Raw genomic sequence first — 24,074 nt, forward strand, 5'->3', positions numbered from 1 at the left:
GCCCAATAAACATAAAATCAAATGTAATTCAGATCTTGTCACTCCTCTGCTCAAAATTCTTCAATGATTTCTCATTAGGACAAAAGCCAAAATTATAATATTACTATGGGATACAAGATGCTAAGTTGATCTCATTCTTCTCCCCCTCACCTATTGCCTTCTATCCATACAGGCTTCTTTCAGTTCTTCAAGATCAAGTTCTGTCCCACCTCAAGGCCTTTGCATATATCATTGTCAGATCTTAGTCTGGAAGCCTCTCCACCTCCCTGCCCTTCATTTTGACATTCCTCCTTGTTCTCTAGAGTCAGGTTAAGTATCACTTCAAAGATTTCTCCCCTATTTTATCTAAAGTAGGTTCCTCCATTTTTCTGTATTCCAGTTCTCGGTTTCCCTCAGAGCACTTACTACATATCCTAATTTACTTGTAATTTTCTTCTTTTTGTCCCCTGTTCACGTTAGAAATGTTAGTTCGAAGGCAAGAACTACGTGTCGCTTTCATTATTGCTATCTCCAGCGCCTTGCACCATGCCTACCACGTGGTAGACACTCGATAAAAAGTCAGTGAATCTGGTCTTCCATTCACTGTAAATGATAGCCCCTCGTTGAAACTTAGCAATAATTCCGCGAGGGAGGAAACATGCTCCCCACTGCGTGAAGAGGTAAAGTTTGTAACTTGTCCGAGGTCACTGAGCAGGCAACTAAAGAAGTTCGGATTCGAACCCATGACTGTAGGACCCGTGAGCCCTCCCTCTGAGACACCATCTTGAGGTTTCTCAGTTTAGGGAACCCCAGCAGTACTGCAACCCTCTGAATGCCTGTAATCTGACCCCTCCGGCCGCGACGCCTCCCGAAGCTCTCTGCAAGCCCTGCGTTCTCCGCTGTGGTCTGACGAGTGGGCGGTCCCATGCCCCGGAAGGCGCCCCCCCCACCGGAAACTACGTATCCCAACAGGCTCCGCAGGGCGCCGCTGATTGGCGGAAGAGAGGCCGGCGACAGCGTGATGACGTTTAGGGACGCCGGCGCGCGGGATTTAAACTTCGGCGGTTTACGCGGCGTTAAGACTTCGCAGTGTTGGTAGAGTGGTAATTTTCTGGCATTTCGCGTTTCTCTTCCCGGAGCTCCTGCCTACCCATGGACTCGTCGCTTCTTCAGGCTCGCCTGTTTCCCGGTCTCGCCATCAAGATACAACGCAGTAATGGTGAGGGACGGGGTCCTGAGGCCAAGGGGACCCGTGGGCTGAGACGGCAGAGATTACCTCCCCTCCCCAAACAGCAGGCCCTGAATCACTATTGGGGATTCCCCTCCACCCCCCAGGTCTAGGTCTCCGCACTGGCAGTCAGTCTTCTCTACCAGGGCCAGGGGCCTCTGCACTGGCGGTGGGTCCCCTCCCCGTCCTTCAGGAATGAGCGGAGCTCCTTTGTGTCACTGGACCTCTCCGGGACGTCAGGGTTGCTGGATTCATTTCCCCTCCAAAGTTCGCCCCTGCAACTGCCCTGCTCTTGCAGGGACCTCGGCTTTCTGGCCCCTCTGTTCTCCCATAAACGCTGTGCACTTGCAGTATGTCAGATACTGGGATTCAGGGTAACGAGACAGACGAGATCCCTGCTCTTCAGGAGCTTGCAGTCCTACCCTCTCTTTTTTAGTTGAGCAGCTACCTCACCTCTGGCAGGTCTAATACCCATATCACTAGAATTGTCTGACATAAAGGTCAGGAGTGAGATAGGGAAACCTGAGGGCACTAGAGCCTCAGTGCTGTGTTGAGGAACTGCTCACCTAAGCACTAGAGTGATTCCCCTGCCCAAACATACCTTCACCACATAGCAGGCTCTCTTTTGAGTAGGGATGAGTCCTTATCCTCTGCAGCCCAGTTTTAAGAACTGTTCCTTGCCTACCTCACTGTGGGATATTCCAAGGGTGAAGTGTCAGGTGGTTTGTCTCCTGGGGTTAGAAAGAAAGTCAACTGTCCCTTCCTTCAGGCCAACTCTACATTAAGAGTCTCTGTGGGATCCTAAAAGTGAAAAAGATGGGTAACTCTGATCTTTCCATACTATAGGCTTAATTCACAGTGCCAACGTAAGGACTGTGAACTTGGAGAAATCCTGCGTTTCAGTGGAATGGACCGAAGGAGGAGCCACAAAGGGCAAAGAGGTAGGTTCTATGAGTATGCCTGTACCACATTTAACACCTTCCTACCTAAAAGATGTGTGTGGAAATGGAACTTGTGTCAGCCTTGTTTTTGATGTCGACTTGTCCTCCCTAGTCTTAAATATGGTCCTCTTTGAATGCATTGGGATTTTATTTAGGCAGGCCTGTTCTAAATTGAAGCAATCAACAGTTTCTGTTGTGTTTCTAGAAAGTAAACTGCACAGAATTCTAAAACCTTGCCCACCCAAGCTAGCTCTGAGTGCACACTACCTATGATATTGATTTGGGGAGCAAAATTGATAATCTAGTTGGGGAGACAAAAGTATGTTTCTGAAACACCAAATAATAGAAGGCAACTACAGATGAATAATGCTAGAGCAGCTCAGAGGTGGGAACTCACTGAGGATGAGCTGGGCTTGTGGGGGCCAGAAAGCTTAACAGAAACAGTGAGATGGCCCTCATGGGGACTGGTAAAGAAGCTGGCTCCGGGCATTGAGGAAGGCCAAGGATGCTTGGCAGCAGCAAAAAGGCTAAAAAAGGAAACTAGAGGGTCTTTGTCTCTGGCAGTAAGTTGTTTAAGATTTTATTCTGTAGGCAGTGGGAGCCTTGGAAGGATTTTGAGAAGAGGAGGGATGTGCCTAAGATATTTATGTTTTAGAGGCATTGTGGTGTGGTGAAGAGGTCACCAAGCTAAGAGTATGAAAACCTGAATTCTAGAGTCTGGCTCTGCCCCTACTTAATGTGTTCTCAGGCACGTTTCTGTCCCTCTTAAAAATTCAACTTCCTCATTTCTAAAACGAGGATGATAATATTTACTTATTTTGGGTTGTTTTGAGGACTTATTCAACAAATCCATTTGTACTGGTTCCAAAATGCCAGCCAGTGTGTTTGGTACTGGGGATACAGAAGTGAATAAGACAGACCTGGACCCTCTTCCGTGGAGCTTAACAGATAACACATGTAAAGGGCTTGCTTAGTATCGTGCCTTATGGTAGGTATGCATATATTTAGGTGGTATATCTGAGAAATAGAAGAACTGAATTCTTTACATTATCTGTCCTTGAATCAAGAGGTTCCTAAAATTCCTGTCAACCATCTATTAGCAGTTCCGTGTGACTTATTTTTGTTTTTGTTGTTCGTTTAGGAATACAGCTCTTATTGGGTCTCACTCCAGCTTAAATATTGCCTTTGGAATAAAGTCCAAACTTCTTAGTGAGGAATTAAAGCCTTTTCAAGATCTGATCCCAATCAACTTTTTTTCTTTATACCACACACTCCTTCCAAAGTAGTGCCAGGGACAAATGGGGCAGTTCCCCACTCTATGATCCTGCCTAGTGTCTCGCTGCCTTCACACTCTCACTCTTATTCCTTCCTCCTGAATCATCAAAGTGAGGATCAGTTAATGTCAGAACTTTGGTCTCCTGTGTTGTTTATGCTCTCTGTAGTCTAGGGATTGGAATCGGTGGAGTGGGGGAGGGTAAGGGTCTGTAGCTGTCCAAGAAAAGTGGATAGAAGCCTGGCTACTGAAGTACTCGCCAGCTTTTGCATTTGGTGGTTCTGTCCTTCTCGTCTATCCCATGCTGCTTTGGTTTCTAGCCCTTTGTGCACATGGCTTGTGTCTCCCACTAGCATATGAGCTCACTGAAAGCAAGGGCAATACATGTCTTAATTCATTTTTGAATACCTTCCCCCTACAGCCTTACTCATGCCTAATAAGTGTTTGAATAGCTGATTAATACATAAAGGTTGCATATGTAGGAGGTGAAGCTCTCACCCTGGAGTACATGCTTCAGCTCTTTCACATTTTGAAACAGAAATAATCAAGTTGGTACTATTTAGGTGTGTTTGAACCTGCTGTGAAGTATGCTGGTGAAGTTTGAGTTGTCCCCAGAGGGTTTCAGGACTCTGGTGATGTAAACCTAGAATTGTGACCTTATTGCAGGCATGAGCAGGAAGTAGGGAAGGCCTGAGCAGGACACTAAGACTGGGGAAGAAGTTTCTGGGTCTGAAGTTTCTGGGCCCAGTAGAAAATGTAGGTAGATTTAGGATTAGGTAGCGGCTCTCAGGAACTGGTCCCTGCCCATAAGATCCTGAAGGGCCCTCCATTTGACTATCAGTGGGCAGTTAGAACTTGTTTCCTCCTTGGTGTCAGGCAGCAAGGGGTGCTCAGGGGGCTATGCCCAGTAGGACCCCACTGCCCCGCAGAGCAGTAGGGGAGCTGAGTGGCCTAGATCTGCTGTGGACTTCCTGACTGTTTGCCTGCCTGTCTGCCTTCCTCTTCACCTCATTCTCATCACTGACAGGTACCATTGGCTTGGAATCAGAAAGCAATATCCATCTAGATGGTAAAACACGGCTAGGGAATAAATATTTGTTTATAGCTATTAGTACTTGGTGGAACTTAAAGTTTATAAAGTCTGAATCTAGGGGTAGCCTTGATTGCAGAGATGCAATTGGATTGAACAAGCTATGTTGTTCACAGAAGCTTTTACTTGCTCCTTGCAGATTGATTTTGATGATGTGGCTGCAATAAACCCAGAAATCTTACAGCTTCTTCCTTTACACCCAAAGGACAATCTGCCCCTGCAGGAGAATGTAACGGTTCAGGTAGGTGCCTGTCACCTGACTGCAGCCAGTGCCCCATTTGGCTTGTTGGCTCTTTGCTGGTTTGTTTTCTGGGGCTGCTTAGTTCTTTAGCACAGCACATGGGCCCAGGATAGGCCCTTGAGAATTGATAAGAGCCATATATTGTGGTGGTTTGTTTTGTTTTTCAGAAACAAAAGCGCAGATCAGTCAGCTCCAAAATTCCTGCTCCAAAGGAAGGTAAATGGATTTCTACTGGCTCACTGTCATGGGGTTTGTGCCAAGAATGATGTTCTTGGAGCTCAGGAAGCTGTGAAGTAGACTCATTGCTCCAGTTTAGCAGGTGGCTTTTGTGTGGACTGAGTCCTGCCCTGTCTTCCAAGCATCTTACTCAGTGAGGAAGAATCTAACCTACACAGAGGAAGAAAGGGAGAGGTGTTGGTCAAAGGGTACAGAGTTTCAGTTATGCAAGATAAAGAAGTTCTGGAGATTTAATGTACAACATAGGACCTATGATTAATAATACTGTATTGTATACTTAGAAATTTACTGTGAGGGTAGATCTTATGTTAAGTGTTCTTACCACAAAAGGAAAAAACAAAATACAAAACAAAGGGAGCAGGAGGAAACTTTTGGAGGTGATGAGTAGGTTTATGGCATTGATTGTGATAATGGTTTCATGGGTGTATACCTACCTCCAAACCCATCAAATTGTACACATTCAATATCTACAGCTTTTTATATGTCAGTCATACCTCTAAATCAGTTTAAAAAAAAGAAAAGGAGAGAAAGAATTCAGCAGTTCAACCTACAGCTCTTACTTAGGCCAACCTCTCAGGGACTTGGTGCATTTGGGAAATTTGCTGACTGGCCTGTGGAATCCAGAGCAGTAATCAGCCATTGTGGGCTTGTTTTCTCTCCTTGGGGGAACAACATGCCTTGGAGTGAGGTGGTGGGCAGGCTGTGAGAAAAGCTAGGTCAGGGCCATTTAGAAGTAGAGTTGGCAGTGCTGTGGTGATCTGGGGGTGGGGTGAGATTGGACAGATAATAACAATGCCTCGAACTCCAACAGAAGGTTGGGCTTTCTCTGCAGAAGGAGTCAGCATAAACCTACTTTGACTACAGTCATCTGTGACAGTGGCTATAGGCACAAACTGCCCAAATAATCCAGCTTATAACCCAGAACCAGCTATACCTCACAGCCTGTCCCAGTCCAGGGGGTATCACTGCCTTGACATAACACAGCCACCTTGGGCCCAGAAACGACATGCCTGGAGCTTCAGGTTCCCGGGGGCCCAAGGTAAAAGGTGGTGCAGTTTTGAGCTTCAGCTGGGCATGACTGGTGTGTTGCTGGCCCTCTCTTGCAGGCTATACCACCGTTAAGGGCCTGCAAGAGAGATGGGGGTGGCAGCCATCCCACTCCACGTGCATGACACGAAAGGATACTGCCACTGCTCCTTTTAATGGAAAAAAAAACCTTAATGAATGTGCATGATATTGAACAGTAGAAATGAAACACAAGATTATAGATCTTTTGAGAAATAGGAAAATTATAATAATTCATGCTCTTTATGAAAAATAGGGATTATATAGAGCCATCAGATCAGCCCAAATTTAGGAAACTCAAATTCAGTACAAGTTGATATTTGCTTATATGACACCAGTGTTTTATTTCCAAATTCACTACTTCTTTTATTTATAGGTACATTCTTTCTTTCTTATGGAGAGAAACTATATAGATGGGTAGAAATTGGCAAGAATTAAAGTATAACTTAATTGTTTCTCTCAGTTAAGCATTCTTTTAAGATTCCAGAAAATTCAGGTAGCTGATCCCATGGTTTCTAAAGATGTGGCCCAGGCCTGGCTCTGTAAAATATCTTGGAGCAGTGGAAAAAGCCCAGACTGGAATCTGGCAGTCTTGGGTTCACATCCTGGTTCTGACACTTACTAGTTGAGTGGCATTGGGCAAGTTGCTTAATTTTTCTGTGCCTTAATGTCATCTTCCATTAGTTGGGAATACTGATACTTACCTCATGATGTTTCGTGGTATGGGAAGATTGTAGAATGGTAGGTGCTGTTGCTAAGGTTAAGAATACTTTTTTTCAGGGATTAGGTCTATGTCTCCAGAAATGATTTCAGATTGTCTGTAGGTCCCTCCATTTACTCAAGACAGATGCTCTTGTGGGAGCCCTCAGGAGCTCTCAGATTGCAGAACGTAACAAATTAGTTTTCGGGTCACTAGTACTTGGCCTTTCTAATTTTTCCTTTCCTTGGGTGGAAGGAATGGGGAGTTGGTGGGCTCCTTTCCTGTATAGACTCTTGGAGGGTTACCCCCGATGGCCCCTCTATTATGCCTGTTGGCTCTCCTGATCATGCTGCACTGATCGGCTTCTGCCCTTGGTCCTTCAGGTCTCCGAGGCCGCTCCACTCGCATGTCCACTGTCCCAGAGGTTCGCATCACCACTCAGGAGAATGATATGGAGGTGGAACTGCCTGCATCTGCAAATTCCCGCAAGCAGTTTTCAGTTCCCAGTGAGTAATGAATCTGTTCTCCTTGTTTGATGCCCTGGAGTGGTCCTCACACATCGCCCTGAACCTGTTCTAGAATATCCTAGGATTCCTACACTCCCTGGCTTTTGTATTGTTCTGCTCCCGCCCCACTGCTCCCTTATCTGGAAATCATCTCACTTTACTTTTTAAACTTTATTTAAACATAATATATATACAGAAGAGTAAACCTATCGTTAACTACATAGTTCACAGTGAACACACTCATGTAACTGACACCCAGATCAAACAGAGCATTACCAGCACCCCCAAAAGTCCCCCTCAGACCCCCTCCCAGTTCCTAAGCCCCCAAGGGTACCTACGTCCTGACTTCAGATTGCATAAATTAACTTTTTCTCTTTTTTTTGACTTTATATAAATGGAGTTTTTAAAACTTTTTTTTAAAATTTATTTTTGGCTGCACTGGGTCTTTGTTGCTGCGCGCAGGCTTTCTCTAGTTGCAGCAAGTGGGGGTTACTCTTCGTTGCGGTGCGCAAGCTTCTCACTGTGGTGGCTTCTCTTGTTTTGGAGCACGGGCTCTAGGAGCGCTGGCTTCAGTAGTTGTGGCTCGCAGGCTCAGTAGTTGTGGCTCGCGGGCTTCAGTAGTTGTGGCTCACAGGCTCTAGAGCGCAGGCTCAGTAGTTGTGGTGCACGGGCTTTAGTTGCTCCGCAACACGTGGGATCTTCCTGACCAGGGATTGAACCCGTGTCGCCTGCATTGGCAGGTGGATTCTTAACCACTGCACCAGCAGGGTAGAGGGTAGTCCCAAACATTTTTAATTGTCAACTTTACTAGTTATTAGTCAATAAAGTAGGTGATTTTTGTAATCATTACATTTAATGTGTATCAAATTCAGCTCTAATAAAGTGAAGGCAAACAAAAGGGTCACGACCAGGTATGGGAAGTAGTGAGTCACCGTGGGTTGTACCTTTCTGGGTTGAATCAGTATGGTTGGTTGGGGCTTCCCTGGTGGCGCAGTGGTTAAGAATCCACCTGCCAATGCAGGGGACACGGGTTTGATCCCTCGCCCTGGAAGACCCCACATGCCACGGAGCAACTAAGCCCGTGAGCCACAACTACTGAAGCCTGCGCACCTAGAGCCTGTGCTCCACAACAAGAGAAGCCACCGCAATGAGAAGCTCGCACACCGCAAAGAAGAGTAATCCCTGCTTGCCGCAACCAGAGAAAAGCCTGCACACAGCAACAAAGACCCAACGCAGCCAAAAATAAAATAAAAATAAATAAATTTATTTTTAAAAAATATATGGTTGGTTGTTGCTCAGTTTCCCATTATTCCTAGGTTTCAGTCCTTGCTCCTGTTAACCACCTGGGTTCTGAAGTCAGAAATTTCTCCTAAATGAGTAGAAAGGCCTGGCCTGGCCTGAGAACCCATGCTTGGTCAAGCCTGAAGAGTTCAGGCCTTTAAAGGCTTTGCCCTTCATGGTGAAGCCCACACTGAGCTACTCACACACTCTTTAAGATTTTTTTTTTTTTTTTTTTTGCCCCGACCACCCTCTTTAAGATTTCTTGACCCCAGGAGCCAGCCCCTGTGGAGGGACTTGTTGGGTTCAAGGTGTGGGCCGAGATGCAGGAAAAAGCCTGAACTTTGCTCACACGGTAGGAGCCTGAGCCCTTGCTGAGCTGGCAGTCGGTAGCCTTCCTCCTGGCCTATGACCCGCTAGGGCTTAGATGAGCATGGCTGCCGTATGCCTGCCTGCTTCTCCAATGACTCTTGTTCCCCCACAGCCGGCCCCACTAGGCCCTCCTGCCCTGCAGTGGCTGAGATACCATTGACGATGGTCAACGAGGAGGTGGAAGAGCAAGTCCATTCCTCCGTCCAAGGCAGCTCTTCTGCAAACCCTGTGAACTCAGGTAGACACGCTAAGCTGTCTGCTGCCCTGCTCCTAGTGCAGGATAGGTAGTTACAGCCTGTCCCACACCTGGCTTGCCTTGGCACCTGAATTCAAACCATGTTTGTCACATGGGGTCGTGTTTCCCTGTGGCCACGGAATCAATCTTTCACAAGAGGTGACCCTGTCACTGCCAGGTGGCAGGAGCCCTCTGATGTAGTTGAGGTGCTATCACAGCTAAAGTCTTGGCCAACACCCGAAGAACAGCCCAGAGTGCCCACCAAGACCAAGCAGGGATGATCTCACCTCTTCTGGTTGTTGAGAAGATGCCACAGAGGCATAGAGAGAGCTTGGGTTAGACCTGGAGTGCCCACATTAGCAAGTCTCTTGTGGGCTTGGCCATCCCAAGAGTCATAGCTGTTGCTTCCTCTCCATGCATATGGTGACATAAGAGCAAGGGTCTAGAGAAGGCCTAGTCCTGGGAAAGGTCCAGGACTCAACACAACAGCCAGAGAAGAACAGGCTGGCCTAGACAGGTAAAAGAAAGGGCTTCCTTTTTTTTTCTCCCCCTAGTTCGGAGGAAATCTTGTATTGTGAAGGAAATGGAAAAAATGAAGAACAAGCGAGAAGAGAAAAGAGCCCAGAACTCTGAAATGAGAATAAAACGAGCTCAGGTACCTTTCTTGGGAAGCAAGGGCAAAGGTTTTTGGACAGGCATCCTTAACTGAAACCTTGTCTGCAACAGAGATAACAGTACGGCCCCAGCATTTCTGAGGCTCCAGTTCTGATATCCAAGAAGTTTAACTAGTTTCTCATCAGGATTCAGAGAACAAATAATTCAGATATTCTTCTGAAGGCCCTCAGATGAGGAATGTTTGCTGCTGATTGTCCAATGGGCACGCCCATCACACAGTTCAGTGTCCAGTGGGCTGCTGGGCACAGTTGCCTGCCTCCCCCAACTTCCTAGTTGCGTGTATGCAGGGGTGCCACAGTGGAGTTCCAGTTTGGATTATTTCCCTTTAGTTGGGTTAATGGCACAGGGGAATCCCAGCCTGCTGGTCTCCTAAGATGTGGGACAGTGGCTCTTGCCCCAGATTCTAGAGTGGTTTGTGCATGCCTAGGCCCCCTGCCAATCTTTGTTCCCAAGACTTTGTTCCTGGGTTCTCTGCCCAGAGCCAGAGTTGGGGGCAGTGAGATCGTATGGGGGCTTGTCAGCCCTGCAGGGCTGTGTGCACATGAAGAGCTGTTGTTGCTGTTCCTAGCACTGAGGCCTGAGAGCACATAACATCTTGGCAGTCAGTCTTTCTTCACTCCTATCCCAAACAGGAGTATGACAACAACTTTCCAAACTGGGAATTTTCCCGGATGATTAAAGAATTTCGGGCTACTTTGGAATGTCATCCACTTAATGTGACTGATCCTGTAAGTAATCCCAAAGGGTTTCTACCTCTCCTTCCTGAGTAGGTGTACAATTTTTTTTTAAAACATAGTTGATTTCAACATTGTGTTGGTTGTACAGCACAGTGATTGAGTCTCTCTCTCTCTCTACATATATATGTAAATACACACACACACACACACACACACACACACACATGATTCCTTTTCAGATTCTTTTCCCGAGTAGGTGTACAAGTGAGAGACAGAATCATCTCTTAAGGCAATGAGAGCGTGCAGGAATCTTCACTCACCCTCAAGGGATTTTTTAATACCCTTTGGTGGGCTGGAGCTAGTGAGGCCTAGATGGGAGAGTCTGATCTTTATCAACTCCCACACCCCCATACTCCCTGCTTCAGTAGGTTGGCTAGATTCTTACTACTAATCACGAAAGTGTGCTGAACCCTCCTATAGGCAGCAGAGTGAGGAAACTGGGAAGAAAATTCAGAGCTACCTTCTTACGCTCCAGAGTAACTATGGGCATAGTGGGTTCCAGTGTTAGATCTTGGCCCTTGCCTGAGCCAAACTTGGGATTAGAACTGGACAGGTTGTGGACAAGCTTTCTTTCAATATTGCTCTGACCTTTTGCTCTTGGTTGTCTTTTCTCATCCTCGAAGATTGAAGAGCACAGGATATGTGTTTGTGTTAGGAAACGACCGCTGAATAAACAAGGTAAGCCCTATTCAGTCAGAATGAGGCTTTGGACTGACTGTGGGTTCCCCCGTGTCCAGGGAGTATCCCCTGAAATACTGTCCTTCTGCAGAATTGGCCAAGAAAGAAATTGATGTGATTTCCGTTCCTAGCAAGTGTGTCCTCTTGGTACATGAGCCCAAGTTAAAAGTGGATTTAACAAAGTACCTGGAGAACCAAGCATTCTGCTTTGACTTTGCATTTGACGAAACAGCTTCAAATGAAGTCGTCTACAGGTTAGTCCCTTGCCTCTTTGTTTCTCCTCCTTCCCCCTGACACTTTACTCTTTCCAATGAGGGACATTGTGGTAACACTCACGCTCACAGACATGCTGACCCTGAAGCCCTTCCTGGCTTCCTCTTGTGTTTTCTTTGGATGGGCCATGACACAGAGCTGGCTCTGGCTCCCAGCACCTGGAAGGCCCTGTTGGGGCTGTCCCATCCCGTTTTTCAGCTTTAGTGGCCCACGCTTGAGTGGACAGAAGTGAGGTATTACCCATTGCACTCTTTGAAGCTGGGCTGGGCAAGCCCTAGGGGTTCTTCCTATGTCCTGTGCAGCCACCCATTTCCCACTGGGCTTAGCAGACTCAGCAAACTCTGGAACTACTCTGTCCAATACAACACCCACTAGCCTCATGCGACTGTTTAAATAAAGTTAAAAATTCAGTTCTTCAGGGACTTCCCTGGCACTCCAGTGGTTAAGAATCTGTGCTTCCACTGCAGGGGGCTTGGGTTCGATCCCTGGTTGGGGAACTAAGATCCCGCAAGCCATGCGGTGTGGCCAAAAAAAAAAATTCAGTTCTTCAGTTACACTAGCCACATTTCCAGTGCTCAATAGCCATGTGTGGCAGTGGCTACTATCGGACAGCACTGCTCTAGACCAGAGGTTGATAAACTATAGTCCATGGACCAAATTTGGCTTGCAATCCCTTCTTATATGGCTCTCAAATTAAGAATGGATTTTGTGTTTTTAAAGAATCATTAAGGGCTTCCCTGGTCGCGCAGTGGTTGGGAGTCCGCCTGCCGATGCAGGGGACACGGGTTCGTGCCCCGGTCCGGGAAGATCCCACATGCCGCGGGAGCCATGGCCGCTGAGCCTGCGCGTTGCTCCGCAACGGGAGGAGCCACAGCGGTGAGAGGCCCGCGTACCGCAAAAAAAAAAAAAAAAAAGAATCATTAAATATATATGTATATTTATGTATGTATGTATGTATATATATGGAAGAGACCTATTTTAGGCCCACAAAGCCTAAAATAATTTAGGTTCCTACTTTAGATGGTTTCTTTGATCTTTGTAGCATATCTTATGCTGGAAGTCGGCTGCTAAGCTCAAGCTTTCACCTTGTGTCTCCAGGGTAGAGGAGGTGCTCAGTTAGAGCGTGGACCATCAGCCTGCAGGTCGGTCCAGCTCTCCCCAGGTGGCTAGGAGAATTTCAAATTTATAAGTGGGGATGGGGTCAGGTGGGACCACTTTGTGTGAGAGGTGTGCTCATACTTGGAAGGAGGCCTCCAGGAGTCCTGCTTTGTGCTCCATGTTCCAGGGAGCACATTTGAGGAGAGATGTACACTCTTCCCCATCCTTTCTCCTAGGTTCACAGCAAGGCCACTCGTACAGACAATCTTTGAAGGGGGAAAAGCAACCTGTTTTGCATATGGCCAGACAGGAAGTGGTAAGACTCATGTGAGTATTCAGGCCTGGCAGAGAGCAAGCCTACCCATAGCGGAATTCTGGGTCTCTGAAAAGGAGGACAATGAGTTTGTTGCAGAAAATCCCCTCAGTGCAGATGCCCCATCTCCAGATGCCTTTGCTGTGCCAGGTTCAAGGAGGGGCCTTAGTAGGTCCAGCCTCCCCTCCCAGCTTTGGTGTGGCCCACTATGGTGGTGGAGCCAGTAGTGCCCTGGCCTAGGCCAAGGGCCCTTTACCACGGTCTTCTGCCCCCTCCCTTTGCAGACGATGGGTGGAGACCTCTGTGGGAAAGCCCAGAACGCATCGAAAGGGATCTATGCGATGGCCTGTAAGTAGTGTGTTCTGCCACAGTGGGGTTGGGCACAGAAGGGCAGGTCGCTTACTTAATCCAGCCTCTCTCCCCACAGCCCGGGACGTCTTCCTCCTGAAGAATCAGCCCCGATACCGGAACCTGGGCCTGGAAGTCTATGTGACATTCTTCGAGATCTATAATGGGAAGGTAGCTGGCAGGGAGCCCTTTGTTTATGCTGTTGGGGCCCCTGAAGTTTCAGAAACCTTGAGGTTGGCTAGAAATTGTAGAAGCCAAACAACCTGTGGGTTGTCAAGCCTCTGGGCCACTTCGCCCAAACGTGTGGGAGCTTTCATCCAATGGTGGGATGGTACCCACGCTCAACAAGCATGGCAGGAATATGCCTCAGGGCCACCTCTCAGATGGGAGGTTTGCCTGTGTGTGCCCTGTCCTCCCTCCACACACCTCCCTCACAACTCTCTTCTTCCCCATTCTCACACTCGTGTTCTCTCTATAGATGTCTATGTATCTTTCTACCTCTATGCTTTTGCAGAGTCATCTTCCCCAAGTGGGGTCTAGATAATAATAATAGCTAGGGTTGCTTATTAAGATGTCACTAGGTGCTAAGCACTATTCTAAGCGCTTTACTTGTCTCAGCTCATCACCACAATCCTACTAGGAAGTATCACTGTCACTGTCACTATTGTACAGATGAGAAGCGAGGCTAGGTGGCTAAGTACTTGTCCAGGTTCACATAGCTAGTAAAGTAGCAGGGTCGCATCAAACTGAGGCAGTCTGGTTCAGCTCCCAAGTGGACTGTCTGCTGCTAGTCTGGCATAACCCAGCTCAGCCTCTCCTGCCTTTCCTGCTGCCAGCCCTTGTCTAAGCTGGGACCGGCCCTGAAGGAGGGAGGAGTCAGTGGGGTGCCCGGTGCCTGATGGCCTTGGCCTTGTTCCCCTGCCTGACACAGCTGTTCGACCTGCTCAACAAGAAGGCCAAGCTGCGCGTGCTAGAGGATGGCAAGCAGCAGGTGCAGGTGGTGGGGCTGCAGGAGCACGTGGTGAGCTGTGCTGATGACGTCATCAAGATGATCGACATAGGCAGTGCCTGCAGGTCAGAGTTCCGGCCAGGGGAAGGGGCCACCTTCTAATGCCAGGTCAGGTAACAGACTAGCGCTGAGTCCTTTGCTGTTTCCACAGAGCGCCGCTCTCCCTGGCTTGGTGCGGGCTCTGAAGGCCTCTGCCTTAAGTGGTCTCAATGGGGCCGATGACCCAGGACGAGACTTATCAGGGTCGAGTCAAAGTATCTTGAATCTGACCAAGGCAGGCTTTATTCCCCGGCTTTTACCCAAAGGCATGCTTCCTGGCTTCTCTGGGTTTCTCCTTGCTGTTCCCTCCCTCTGTGGTGGGAGACAGGAGCTCTGGTTGTGCTCTAGGCTGGAAGTGATGGAGCCACAGCTCCCTTCCTGTATAGAGGTAGGGAAGTGCACTACCAGGGCCCTAGGTGTGGTGCAGTGGATGCTGGGCAGCTTATGGAGGCCCAGGGAGAGGGCTGCCCACCCCAGGGCCCTTGAGTTGCAGCAAGTGGTTCATGACAGCCCCTCCTTCCCTGTGTGCCCTGCAGCAGAGGCAACTCATGCTTCCCCATGTCCTATGGGCCCTGGGGTCTGGCCAAGGCCCTCACACAGAATCCAGTACTTTGACTGCAAGGGTAAGCCACTAGGTCCAGAGCTGGAGGGAGGGCAGGACAGAAGTGGGACAGGATGACACAAGACATCTTAGAGTCCTGACCTATGTCCCTCTGCTACCGGAGAACTGACTGCTTTGGAACCTGGGGTGCCATGGTGGCTGGTGACCCTGGGAGCTCATAGTCCTTCTTTGTCCTCCTTTGCCACAGGACCTCTGGGCAGACATTTGCCAACTCCAGCTCTTCCCGCTCCCACGCCTGTTTCCAGATTCTTCTTCGAGCCAAAGGGAGAGTGCATGGCAAGTTCTCTTTGGTGGATCTGGCAGGGAACGAGCGAGGCGCAGACACTTCCAGTGCTGACCGGCAGACCCGCATGGAGGGCGCAGAAATCAACAAGAGTCTCCTGGCTCTGAAGGTAGTGGAGCCCAGCTGGAGGGGAGGGGGTTGGCCTGGAGGGCTGCTGGGGGAGGGAGGGAGAGAGTGGGCATCTCAAGAGGAGGGAGGGGACCTCAGCTTCCCCTGCTGTGCCCCAGGAGTGCATCAGGGCCCTGGGACAGAACAAAGCTCACACCCCGTTCCGCGAGAGCAAGCTGACACAGGTGCTAAGGGACTCCTTTATCGGGGAGAACTCAAGGACCTGCATGGTGAGTAGGGTCCCTTTGGAGGTGGTGCACTCCTGTCCCTGGGCAAGAGGCTTGGTGCTCTTGGCCACCTGGGTTTCTAGGCTCTAACTTGACTGGGCTTCACCCCCTGCTTTTGGACACCAGGCTCCTCTTTGCCTACCCAAGAGGGGAGGAAAGGGTCTTCTCCCTTTATTGTATGTCCGTGCAGCTCTTGTTTTGGGGAAGGTCATTCCTCCCTTACCTGATGAAAAGGGGGCTGGAGAATTCAGAAGGAGGACCTTTGGGGAAGCAGGAGAGGCAGTCCTCGTCTCTTCTGTGGCTTCCCTCAGGGGTCATTGGCTCCCAGCCTAGGAAATAGAGGGCCACAACTGTGAGTGATTTTTTTGTGTGTGTGTGTGGCCGCGTTGGGTCTTTGTTGCTGTGCACAGGTTTTCTCTAGTTGCAGTGAGCGGGGGCTACTCTTTGTTGTGGTGCGCAGGCTTCTCATTGCAGTGGCTTCTCTTGTTGCAGAGCACGGGCTCTAGGCATGCGGGCTTCAGTAGTTGTGGCTCGCAGGCTCTAGAGCACAGGCTCAGTAGTTGTGGTGCACGGGCTTAGTTGCTCCGCGGTATGTGAGATCTTCCCAGACCAGGGCTCAAACCCATGTCCCCTGCATTGGCAGGCGGATTCTTAACCACTGCACCACCAGGGAAGTCCCCAGGGACCAATTTTTAAGGCACCTTAGTTTGCAGGGCTCATGGGGCAAGTTGCCTGGCACAGAATGGTTGCTTAATGGGTTCTGCCCCCAATTCCACGTGGGTATTAGCAGCCTAAAGAACTCCTACTGGCAGCCTCCCCAAGAGCACTCTTACCCTGTGACCCTTGACCTTTAAGTGCCCATTCCCTCTTTTGCAGATCGCCATGATCTCACCAGGCATAAGCTCCTGTGAATATACTTTAAATACACTAAGATATGCAGACAGGTACTAGTACCTACACCAGGTGGGATGGGGAGGGGGTGCAGGATGGGGGAGGGAATGACAGCAATGAGAGTGGGGAGGAAGCTCTGGCGACTCAGTGCCCATTGTCTCCTCTTCTGTGACTCACTGAATCTGAGGCCTGGGAGTTCATATATGATGCTACAAGGTTTTTTCCGATCCCCTCAGGCTTTGGTGGGGAGCAGTGTGAGTGAGGGACTTCTCCTAGGCCAAAGCAAAGCTGCTAGTCCATCTCCTCGAAGTCTCGCAATCTGAGTGGTGCTGCACACTCGTGAGTGCCAAGGAGGCTGCTGTGGGATCTGAGACCTTCTTGTTTTCTCAGGGTCAAGGAGCTGAGCCCCCACAGTGGGCCCAGTGGGGAGCAGCCAACTCAGATGGAAACAGAAGAGATGGAAGCCAGCTCTGACAGGGCCCTGAGCACAGGCAATGTAAGGGGCAGGGTGGGCCAGGCAAGACAGAAACGTGGCCTCCTGAGATGGGGACTGGCCCACACTGTTGTGTCTCTGCTTTTGCCCCCTTAGTTCTCCAAGGAAGAGGAGGAACTGTCTTCCCAGATGTCCAGCTTCAATGAAGCCATGACTCAGATCAGGGAGCTGGAGGAGAGGGCCATGGAAGAGCTCAAAGAGATTATACAGGTGGAGGGCTAGCCCTGGGCTGGGAGAGACTGGATATCCATCCTAGCACGGGCTCAGCGCCATTCCTTGACCGTGACCTGGGCTTTGCCCCTCCCTGGGTCTTCTGGCTGGGGTGGCAAGAGGCAGCCGTCTACACCAGCATTTCTTAATTCTCCATTTATTTTTTCAGCTGCTCTTCTAGAGCAGCTAATTACCGCACCTCCTTCCCCAGCCTGGCACACATAGGCTTTCCTCCATCGTTCTGGCTGGAGCTGGTCTCTCTACCCCATGCTCCTGACTGAGGGTTTGGAGGGTAACCTTGTCTTGTTTGTTCAGTGAATGTTTGGTGAGTACTTTCTATATGCCAGCTCCTGTGCTGAGACCAAGGGCCAAAAACCTGAAGTATGGATAACAGGCCCGAAAGTAAGACTTGATCAATCGTGGCTCTTCTATTTATAAGCTGATTTCCTTGTGAAAGTCATTGAGTTTCACTGGGCCCCCAGATTCTTCATCCCCAAAATGGGCAAGACAAGATGGTTACATCTGAGGATTAAGTGATATGTTTTTAAAGCACTCAGCCATCCCCAGCCTGTAGTCAGCATTTAGTAAGTGGTAGATGCTACCACTGCTGTGATCCCTGCTGTGGAAGAGCAAGTGGGGGAGAGTCCCTAAGAATGGGGCTTTCAGAGTGCAGAGCAGAGGGGAGAGCTCGGGGCACTTAGAACTGAGGAGGGAACATGTAGGATAAATACCTACATGCGTCCTCCCTCCGTGGCATGCTCAGGGTACAAATGTTTGAAAGGACGTGGTACTTTCAGGAAGAATGAGAGGTTCACTCTGGCCAGAGCAAAAGGTGTGAGTAGATGAGGGAAGGAGATCAAGGCTGTGGACAGGTCAGCTGGGACCTGATGCTAAAGGGCCTTAATGGTTCACACCAAAGGCCTGGACTTCGTTATGAGGGCAGTAGATGCCTTTGAAGAGAGTAAAGCAGAGTGGTGACATGGTCACATCAGAGCTTTAGGTACCTTACTATGGCCACAGTATAGAGGCTGGTTTCGGGATGTGGGGCGAGCATGAGTAGAGGCACTTAGGAGTTAAGAGCAGTTAGAAGATTGTTAGAGTTCAAGAGAGATGTTGGTGTCTAGACCAACTATGACCATGGCCATGGTATTGGAATTAGGGCATGAGATTTAAGAACCATTTCAGGGGTGGAATTAGTAGGATTGGGGGACAAGCAGGGTGAAAGAAGTTCTTGCTGAGATTTCTGGCTTGAGCATCAAGACAGATGATAACATTCATTTGATATAAGGCACACGCACAAATTTGGGGTGGGGAAGAGGATGAATTCAAGCTGAGAATTTCTGGGAGAGGATCAGGAGGCAGGGTATGGGGCATGGCTGGAGGAGTGGGCATCTGCATTGCAGATGGTAGAGCCCTAGGAATGATTTGCTAGATGGTTTGGTCATTATTGACCTGACAAGGTTCGCGCTGTGTTGTTGCAGGAAGGGCCGGGCTGGCTGGAGCTCTCCGAGATGGCTGAGCAGCCAGACTACGACCTGGAGACCTTTGTGAATAAAGCAGAATGTGCCCTGGCCCAGCAAGCCAAGCACTTCTCAGTCCTGCAAGGTGGGTGCGGCCAGAGGATGGGCCTTCTGCGGGTGATGGCAGCTCTGCCAGAGGGAATGAGGCCTCTGAGAGACTCACTAACCCCGGGTGTACCACCCTTTCCTTCCAGATGTCCTCAAGGCCTTGCGCCTGGCCATGCAGCTAGAAGAGCAGGCCAGCAAACAAATAAGCAGCAAGAAACGGCCCCATTGACGAATGCAAATAAAGATCTGTTTGGTGTCACACCCAGCCTTTTCCCCTCCCCTTCCCTCCTCAGCGAACTCTGGGCACCTGGTGGGTCTGGGCACCTGGTGGGTCTAGTCAAGGTCTGAGCTGGGACAAGCTTTGGTAAATGCCAAGTATGGGGGCATCTGGGCCCAGGGCAGCTGGGGAGGGGTCAGAGTGCATGGGACACGACTTTTCTTTTCCTCAGTTGTAGCCATGAAGGGAACAAGGATGGAAAGAGGGAGCTTTTAGTTATCTTATGTGCTGCCCTTCTCTCCAAGAGGGGAAAGCTCTCTGGTGTAGAGTTTTCCCTTGGGCAGCACTCTGCCTGTGTGGACTGGCTGCTGGTGGAGAGCTCCCTGGGGTTGTCCTGGCTCTTGGGAGAGGGAAGGAGCCTTTAGTTCAGCTCTGCTGGCCCTGGCCTGCCTTCCATACCCTTGGTCGGGGCACTTATATGTTTTGTACTTGAAAAAAAGTTGCCGGGACCTCTTCCTTCCCTGCTGTTTTTTGAGGCCCAAGAGGATCCCTGCTGTTTTCTGTTTTATGTATTTATACATTGTGTCTAACAATAAAGAGAAAAAAATCAGCCTGTTGAGTGGTATGTGGGAAGTGCCAGGGATGTGTATGAGCCTTCTGGGACTTAGGACCCTACTGCAACTCTGGGTAGTGCTGATTCTGTACTCTACCCAGGAGACCAAATCTACACCTGCAGTTTCAGTGACATGGTGAAGACTCCAACCTCTGCCTTGTTCAATGCTGACTAGGTCCTAGGCCCTCTCCTGGGCACAGGAGCCGTAAGCAGAAAGGAGATGGTGCTCTGTCATTTACAGTCTGCTCAAGGCATGTGAAAAGATTCTGTGGCAACACTGACACGAAAGCACTTGCCTTGCTAGACAGGAAAGGATCTGATGGGTAACACGTTTGATCTTGAAAAATGAGAAGTTTGCCAGGTAGACTGAGAAACCAAACAATAGGGCATGTATGGTTTGGGAACTAGAAGACTCCAGATCCCGTGTCACAGAACGTGAATTATCTAAATGGTAATGTGCCACTGAAAGGTTTTTAGCCTGGGAGCCATACAACCAAATGTGTGTTTCAGAAAGGCCTCAGTCCGGGAGACATGGTGGGGCATGGGTCATGTGGGCTACTGCCGAAACCCCAGAGAAGAGTGGGGTCAGATGGACCAGGTTCTAGCCCTCTCAGACTCAGTTACTTCATTGTAAAGTAGGGGCATTCTCTACCTCATGGTGAGAAAATTACAGGAGTTTGAGGTGCCATTAAATAACCAAATAGAGGGCCTGGATTCAGAAATTCAGCTAAATCAGAAGTTTGACAGAAATGGCACTAACTCTTGAGGCCTTAAAAGCTTCCAGATACCTAACTTCTCTCACATCTGTAAAACAAGGCCACCAATACCCACAATTTTGTGTACAATTTAGTGGTTTTAGTATACTAAATTGCAAAGGTCCAATGCCACCATCCCAGACCTGACCATCTTCCCTAACTGCCCCCCTTTGTGAATTCTTAACTCCCAGTGACCCATTCTCCTCAAGCAGCCAGAAGAATCTTTATAGGTTCTCCCCTGCTTGGAACCCTTTAATAACACAAAGAATAAATTCTAAATGCCCTATCATGGCCTATTAGGCCCCACCTGGTCAGCTCCTCTCTATTGGTCCAGTGAGAATGTAATGTGAGCAGAATGGTTTGGAAGCTAAGAGCCCAGCTTCTTAAGCCATAGTGCAGGGTGGGATCTGACCTCTGACTGCAGAACCTTAAGTGGGTTGTTTAACCTCTGTGCTCTCTGAAATGGGAATAATGCTTGTACAGTATAGAATTACTATGAAAATTGAGTTTTGAAATTCCCTGGTGGTCCAGTGGTTAGGACTCTGCGCTCTCACTGCCAGGGGCCTGGGTTGGATCCCTGGTTGGGGAATTAAGATCCTACAAGCTGTGCGGTGTGGCCCAAAAAAAAGGAAAAGAAAACTGAGTTCACACACCAAGCAATAGGTACAATGTCTCACACTTAATAAGTGCTATATAATTACTAGCTATTTAAGCACATAAGAACAAAGATTTTTGTTTTAATACTGTATCCACAATATCCTGAACATATGACAAGCACACAAAATATTTTGAATGAATGAATGAACGGTTCTCTAGGCACTCACTGTTCTCCAACCACACTGGCCTTTATTTCTTGAATATGCCAGGGCTTTTTAAAAAATAATGAAAATGTGGGCTTCTCTGGTGGCGCAGTGGTTGAGAGTCCGCCTGCCGATGCAGGGGACACAGGTTCATGCCCCGGTCGGAGAAGATCCCACATGCGGTGGAATGGCTGGGCCCGTGGGCCATGGCCGCTGGGCCTGTGCATCCGGAGCCTGTGCTCCGCAGCGGGAGAGGCCACAACAGTGAGAGGCCCGCGTACCACAAAAATAAATAAATAAATTGATTAATTAAAATAATGAAAATAGACTTCATGCCAAATCCATTTTTACATTTATTGAAGTGTAATTCACAGTATGAAATTCACTCTTTTAAAGTGTACAATTTAGTGGGTTTTAGTATACTCATTTAATTGGGCAACCATCACCCCTAATTCCAGAACATTTTTATGACCCAAAAAGAAATCCTGTTGCACGTCAACTACACCCCAATTAAAAAAAAAAAAAAATTACCCTCAAGCAGCCACATACACACCCCCATTCATCTCTCCCTGCAGCCCCAGGAAACAACCAATCTATTTTTCCTTCACTATGGATTTGCCTATTCTGGACATTTCATATAAATGGAATCATATGTGGTCTTTTGTGTCTGGCTTCTTCACTTAGCATATGTTTTAAAGAATCATGTTGTAGCATATATCAATTCACTCCTTTTTATGGCCCAATAATATTCCAATTGCATGGCTATACTTTTTGTTTATCCTTCACTTGATGAATTTGGGGGTTGTTTCCACTTTTTGGCATTATGAACAGACCATTTGTGCTATGAATACTCATGTACAAGTTTTTGTCTGAGCATATGTTTTCAATTCTCTTGTGTATATGCAAGTCCTTTGCCCATTTTTTAAGTTGGATTGTCTTTATTGTTGACTTGTAAGAGCTCTTTATATATTCTAGATACTGGACCCTTATCAAATGTATAATTTGCAAATATTTTCCCTCATACTGTGAGTTGTCTTTTCACTTTCTTGATGGTATCCTTTGAAGCACAACAGTTTTTAAGTTTGATGAAGTCTAACTTACATTTTTGTTGTTGCTTGTGCTTTTGGTGTCATATCTAAGAATCTCATGCCAAATCCAATGCTGTGAAGATTTACTCTAATGTTTTCTTCTAAGAGTTTTATGTTCTTATATTTAGGTCATTGATCCATTTTGAGTTAATTTTTGTAGCTGCTATGAGGTAGGTGTCCAAATTTACTCTTTTGCATGTCAAGATCCAGTTTTTCCAGCATCACTTATTGTAAAGACTGTTCTTTCCCCCATTGAATTGTCTTGGCAACCTTGTTGAAAGTCAGTTGATGGCAGAGGCAGGAGGGGATTGAATGAAGGCAGTCGAAAGGTAAAAACTTCCATTTATAAGATAAGTAAGTGCTAGGGATGTGATGTACAACATGATAAATATAGTTAATACTGCCGTATGTTATACATGAAAGTTGTTAAGGGAGTCAATCCTAAGATTTCTCACAGGAAAAAAAATTTTTTCTATTTATTTTATATCTATATGAGATGATGTTCATTAAACTTATTGCGATAATCACTTCATAAGTATATAAATCAAATCATCATGCTGTACAACTGAAGCTTATACAGTGCTATATATCAATTATATCTCAATAAACTGGAAGAAATAATGAAAATAAAATTTTAAAAAAGAAAATGAACATATATGAATGGGCTGATTTCTGAGACTTTAAATGCTATTCCCTCGGTCTATATGTCTATCCTTATGCCAATACTTCACTGTTGGTTACTGTAGTTTGTAATAAGGTTTTCTTTTTTTTTTTCAGCTGTGCCGCGAGGCTTGTGGGATCTCAGTTCCCTGACCAGGGATTGAACTTGGGCCGTGGTTGTGAAAGCCCGAAATCCCAACCACTAGGCCACCAGGGAACTCCCATAAGTTTTGAAATCAGAAAGTGTGAGTCCTCCAAGTTGGTTCTTTTTCAATATTGTTTTGGCTATTCAGGAACACTGGCAATTCCACATGAATTTAAGGATCAGCTTTTCCATTTCTGCAAAAAAGGCTGATGGAATTTTGATAGGGATTACATTCACTCTGGGTGGTATTGCCATCCTAATATTGTCTTCCAATCCATGAATGCAAGATGTCTTTCCATTTATTTAGGTCTTTAATTTCTTTCAACAATATTTTATAGTGTACAACTCTTTCACCTCCTTGGTTAAATTTATTTCCTAGGTATTTTATTCTTTTGGATGCTATTGCAGAAGGAATTATTTTTAAGTTCCTTTTCAGATTGTTCATTGCTGGTGTATAGAAACACAACTGATTTTTGTGTGTTGATCTTTTTTTTAACCTCTTTTTAAAAATTGAAGTACAGTTAATTTACAATGTATTAGTTTCAGGTGTACAGCAGTGATTCAGTTATATATATGTATATATTCTTTTTCAGATTCTTTTCCATTATAGATTATTATGAGATATTGAATATAGTTCCCTGTGCTATACAGTAGGTCCTTGATGTTTATCTATCTTATGTACAGTAGTGTGTATATGTTAATCCCAAACTCCTAATTGATCTCCTCTCCCCCCGCCCCCATTGTGTGTTGATATTGTGCCTTGCAACTTTGCTAAATTCATTTATTAACTGTAATAGTTCTTTTGTAGATTCTTTTGAGATTCTTTCTATATAGGATCATGTCATCTGTAAATAGAGAAAGTTTGACTTCTTCCTTTTTAATTAAGATGCGTTTTATCTCTTTTTCTTGCCTAATTTCCCTGGATAAAACACCCAATGTAATTTTGAATAGAAGCGGTGAGAGGGACTTCCCTGGTGGTCCAATGGTAAAGAATCCACCTTCCAGTGCAGGGGATGCCGGTTCGATCCCTGGTTGGGCGACTAAGCCCGCACACCACAACTACTGAACTCACGCACCTC

The 24,074-nt window shown here is 47.4% G+C and overlaps 1 protein-coding gene across 1 annotated transcript; it reads left to right on the top strand.

The window, feature by feature from the left end:
* Nucleotides 1-1,131: 1,131 nt before the first annotated feature.
* KIF2C (kinesin family member 2C) lies at nucleotides 1,132-18,946 on the top strand. The gene is made up of 21 exons (XM_065881494.1): nucleotides 1,132-1,198; nucleotides 2,054-2,148; nucleotides 4,651-4,752; nucleotides 4,920-4,968; nucleotides 7,138-7,260; nucleotides 9,023-9,148; nucleotides 9,700-9,800; nucleotides 10,453-10,548; nucleotides 11,181-11,235; nucleotides 11,327-11,489; nucleotides 12,843-12,933; nucleotides 13,204-13,267; nucleotides 13,347-13,438; nucleotides 14,199-14,341; nucleotides 15,125-15,329; nucleotides 15,448-15,558; nucleotides 16,432-16,499; nucleotides 16,837-16,942; nucleotides 17,036-17,149; nucleotides 18,631-18,754; nucleotides 18,864-18,946. Exons 1-21 carry the CDS (start codon nucleotides 1,132-1,134, stop codon nucleotides 18,944-18,946), a joined length of 2,178 nt encoding a protein of 725 aa, XP_065737566.1.
* Nucleotides 18,947-24,074: the final 5,128 nt, after the last annotated feature.

The sequence above is a fragment of the Phocoena phocoena genome, chromosome 1, assembly GCF_963924675.1.
Source record: "Phocoena phocoena chromosome 1, mPhoPho1.1, whole genome shotgun sequence".
In the NCBI taxonomy this organism is placed as follows: domain Eukaryota; kingdom Metazoa; phylum Chordata; class Mammalia; order Artiodactyla; family Phocoenidae; genus Phocoena; species Phocoena phocoena.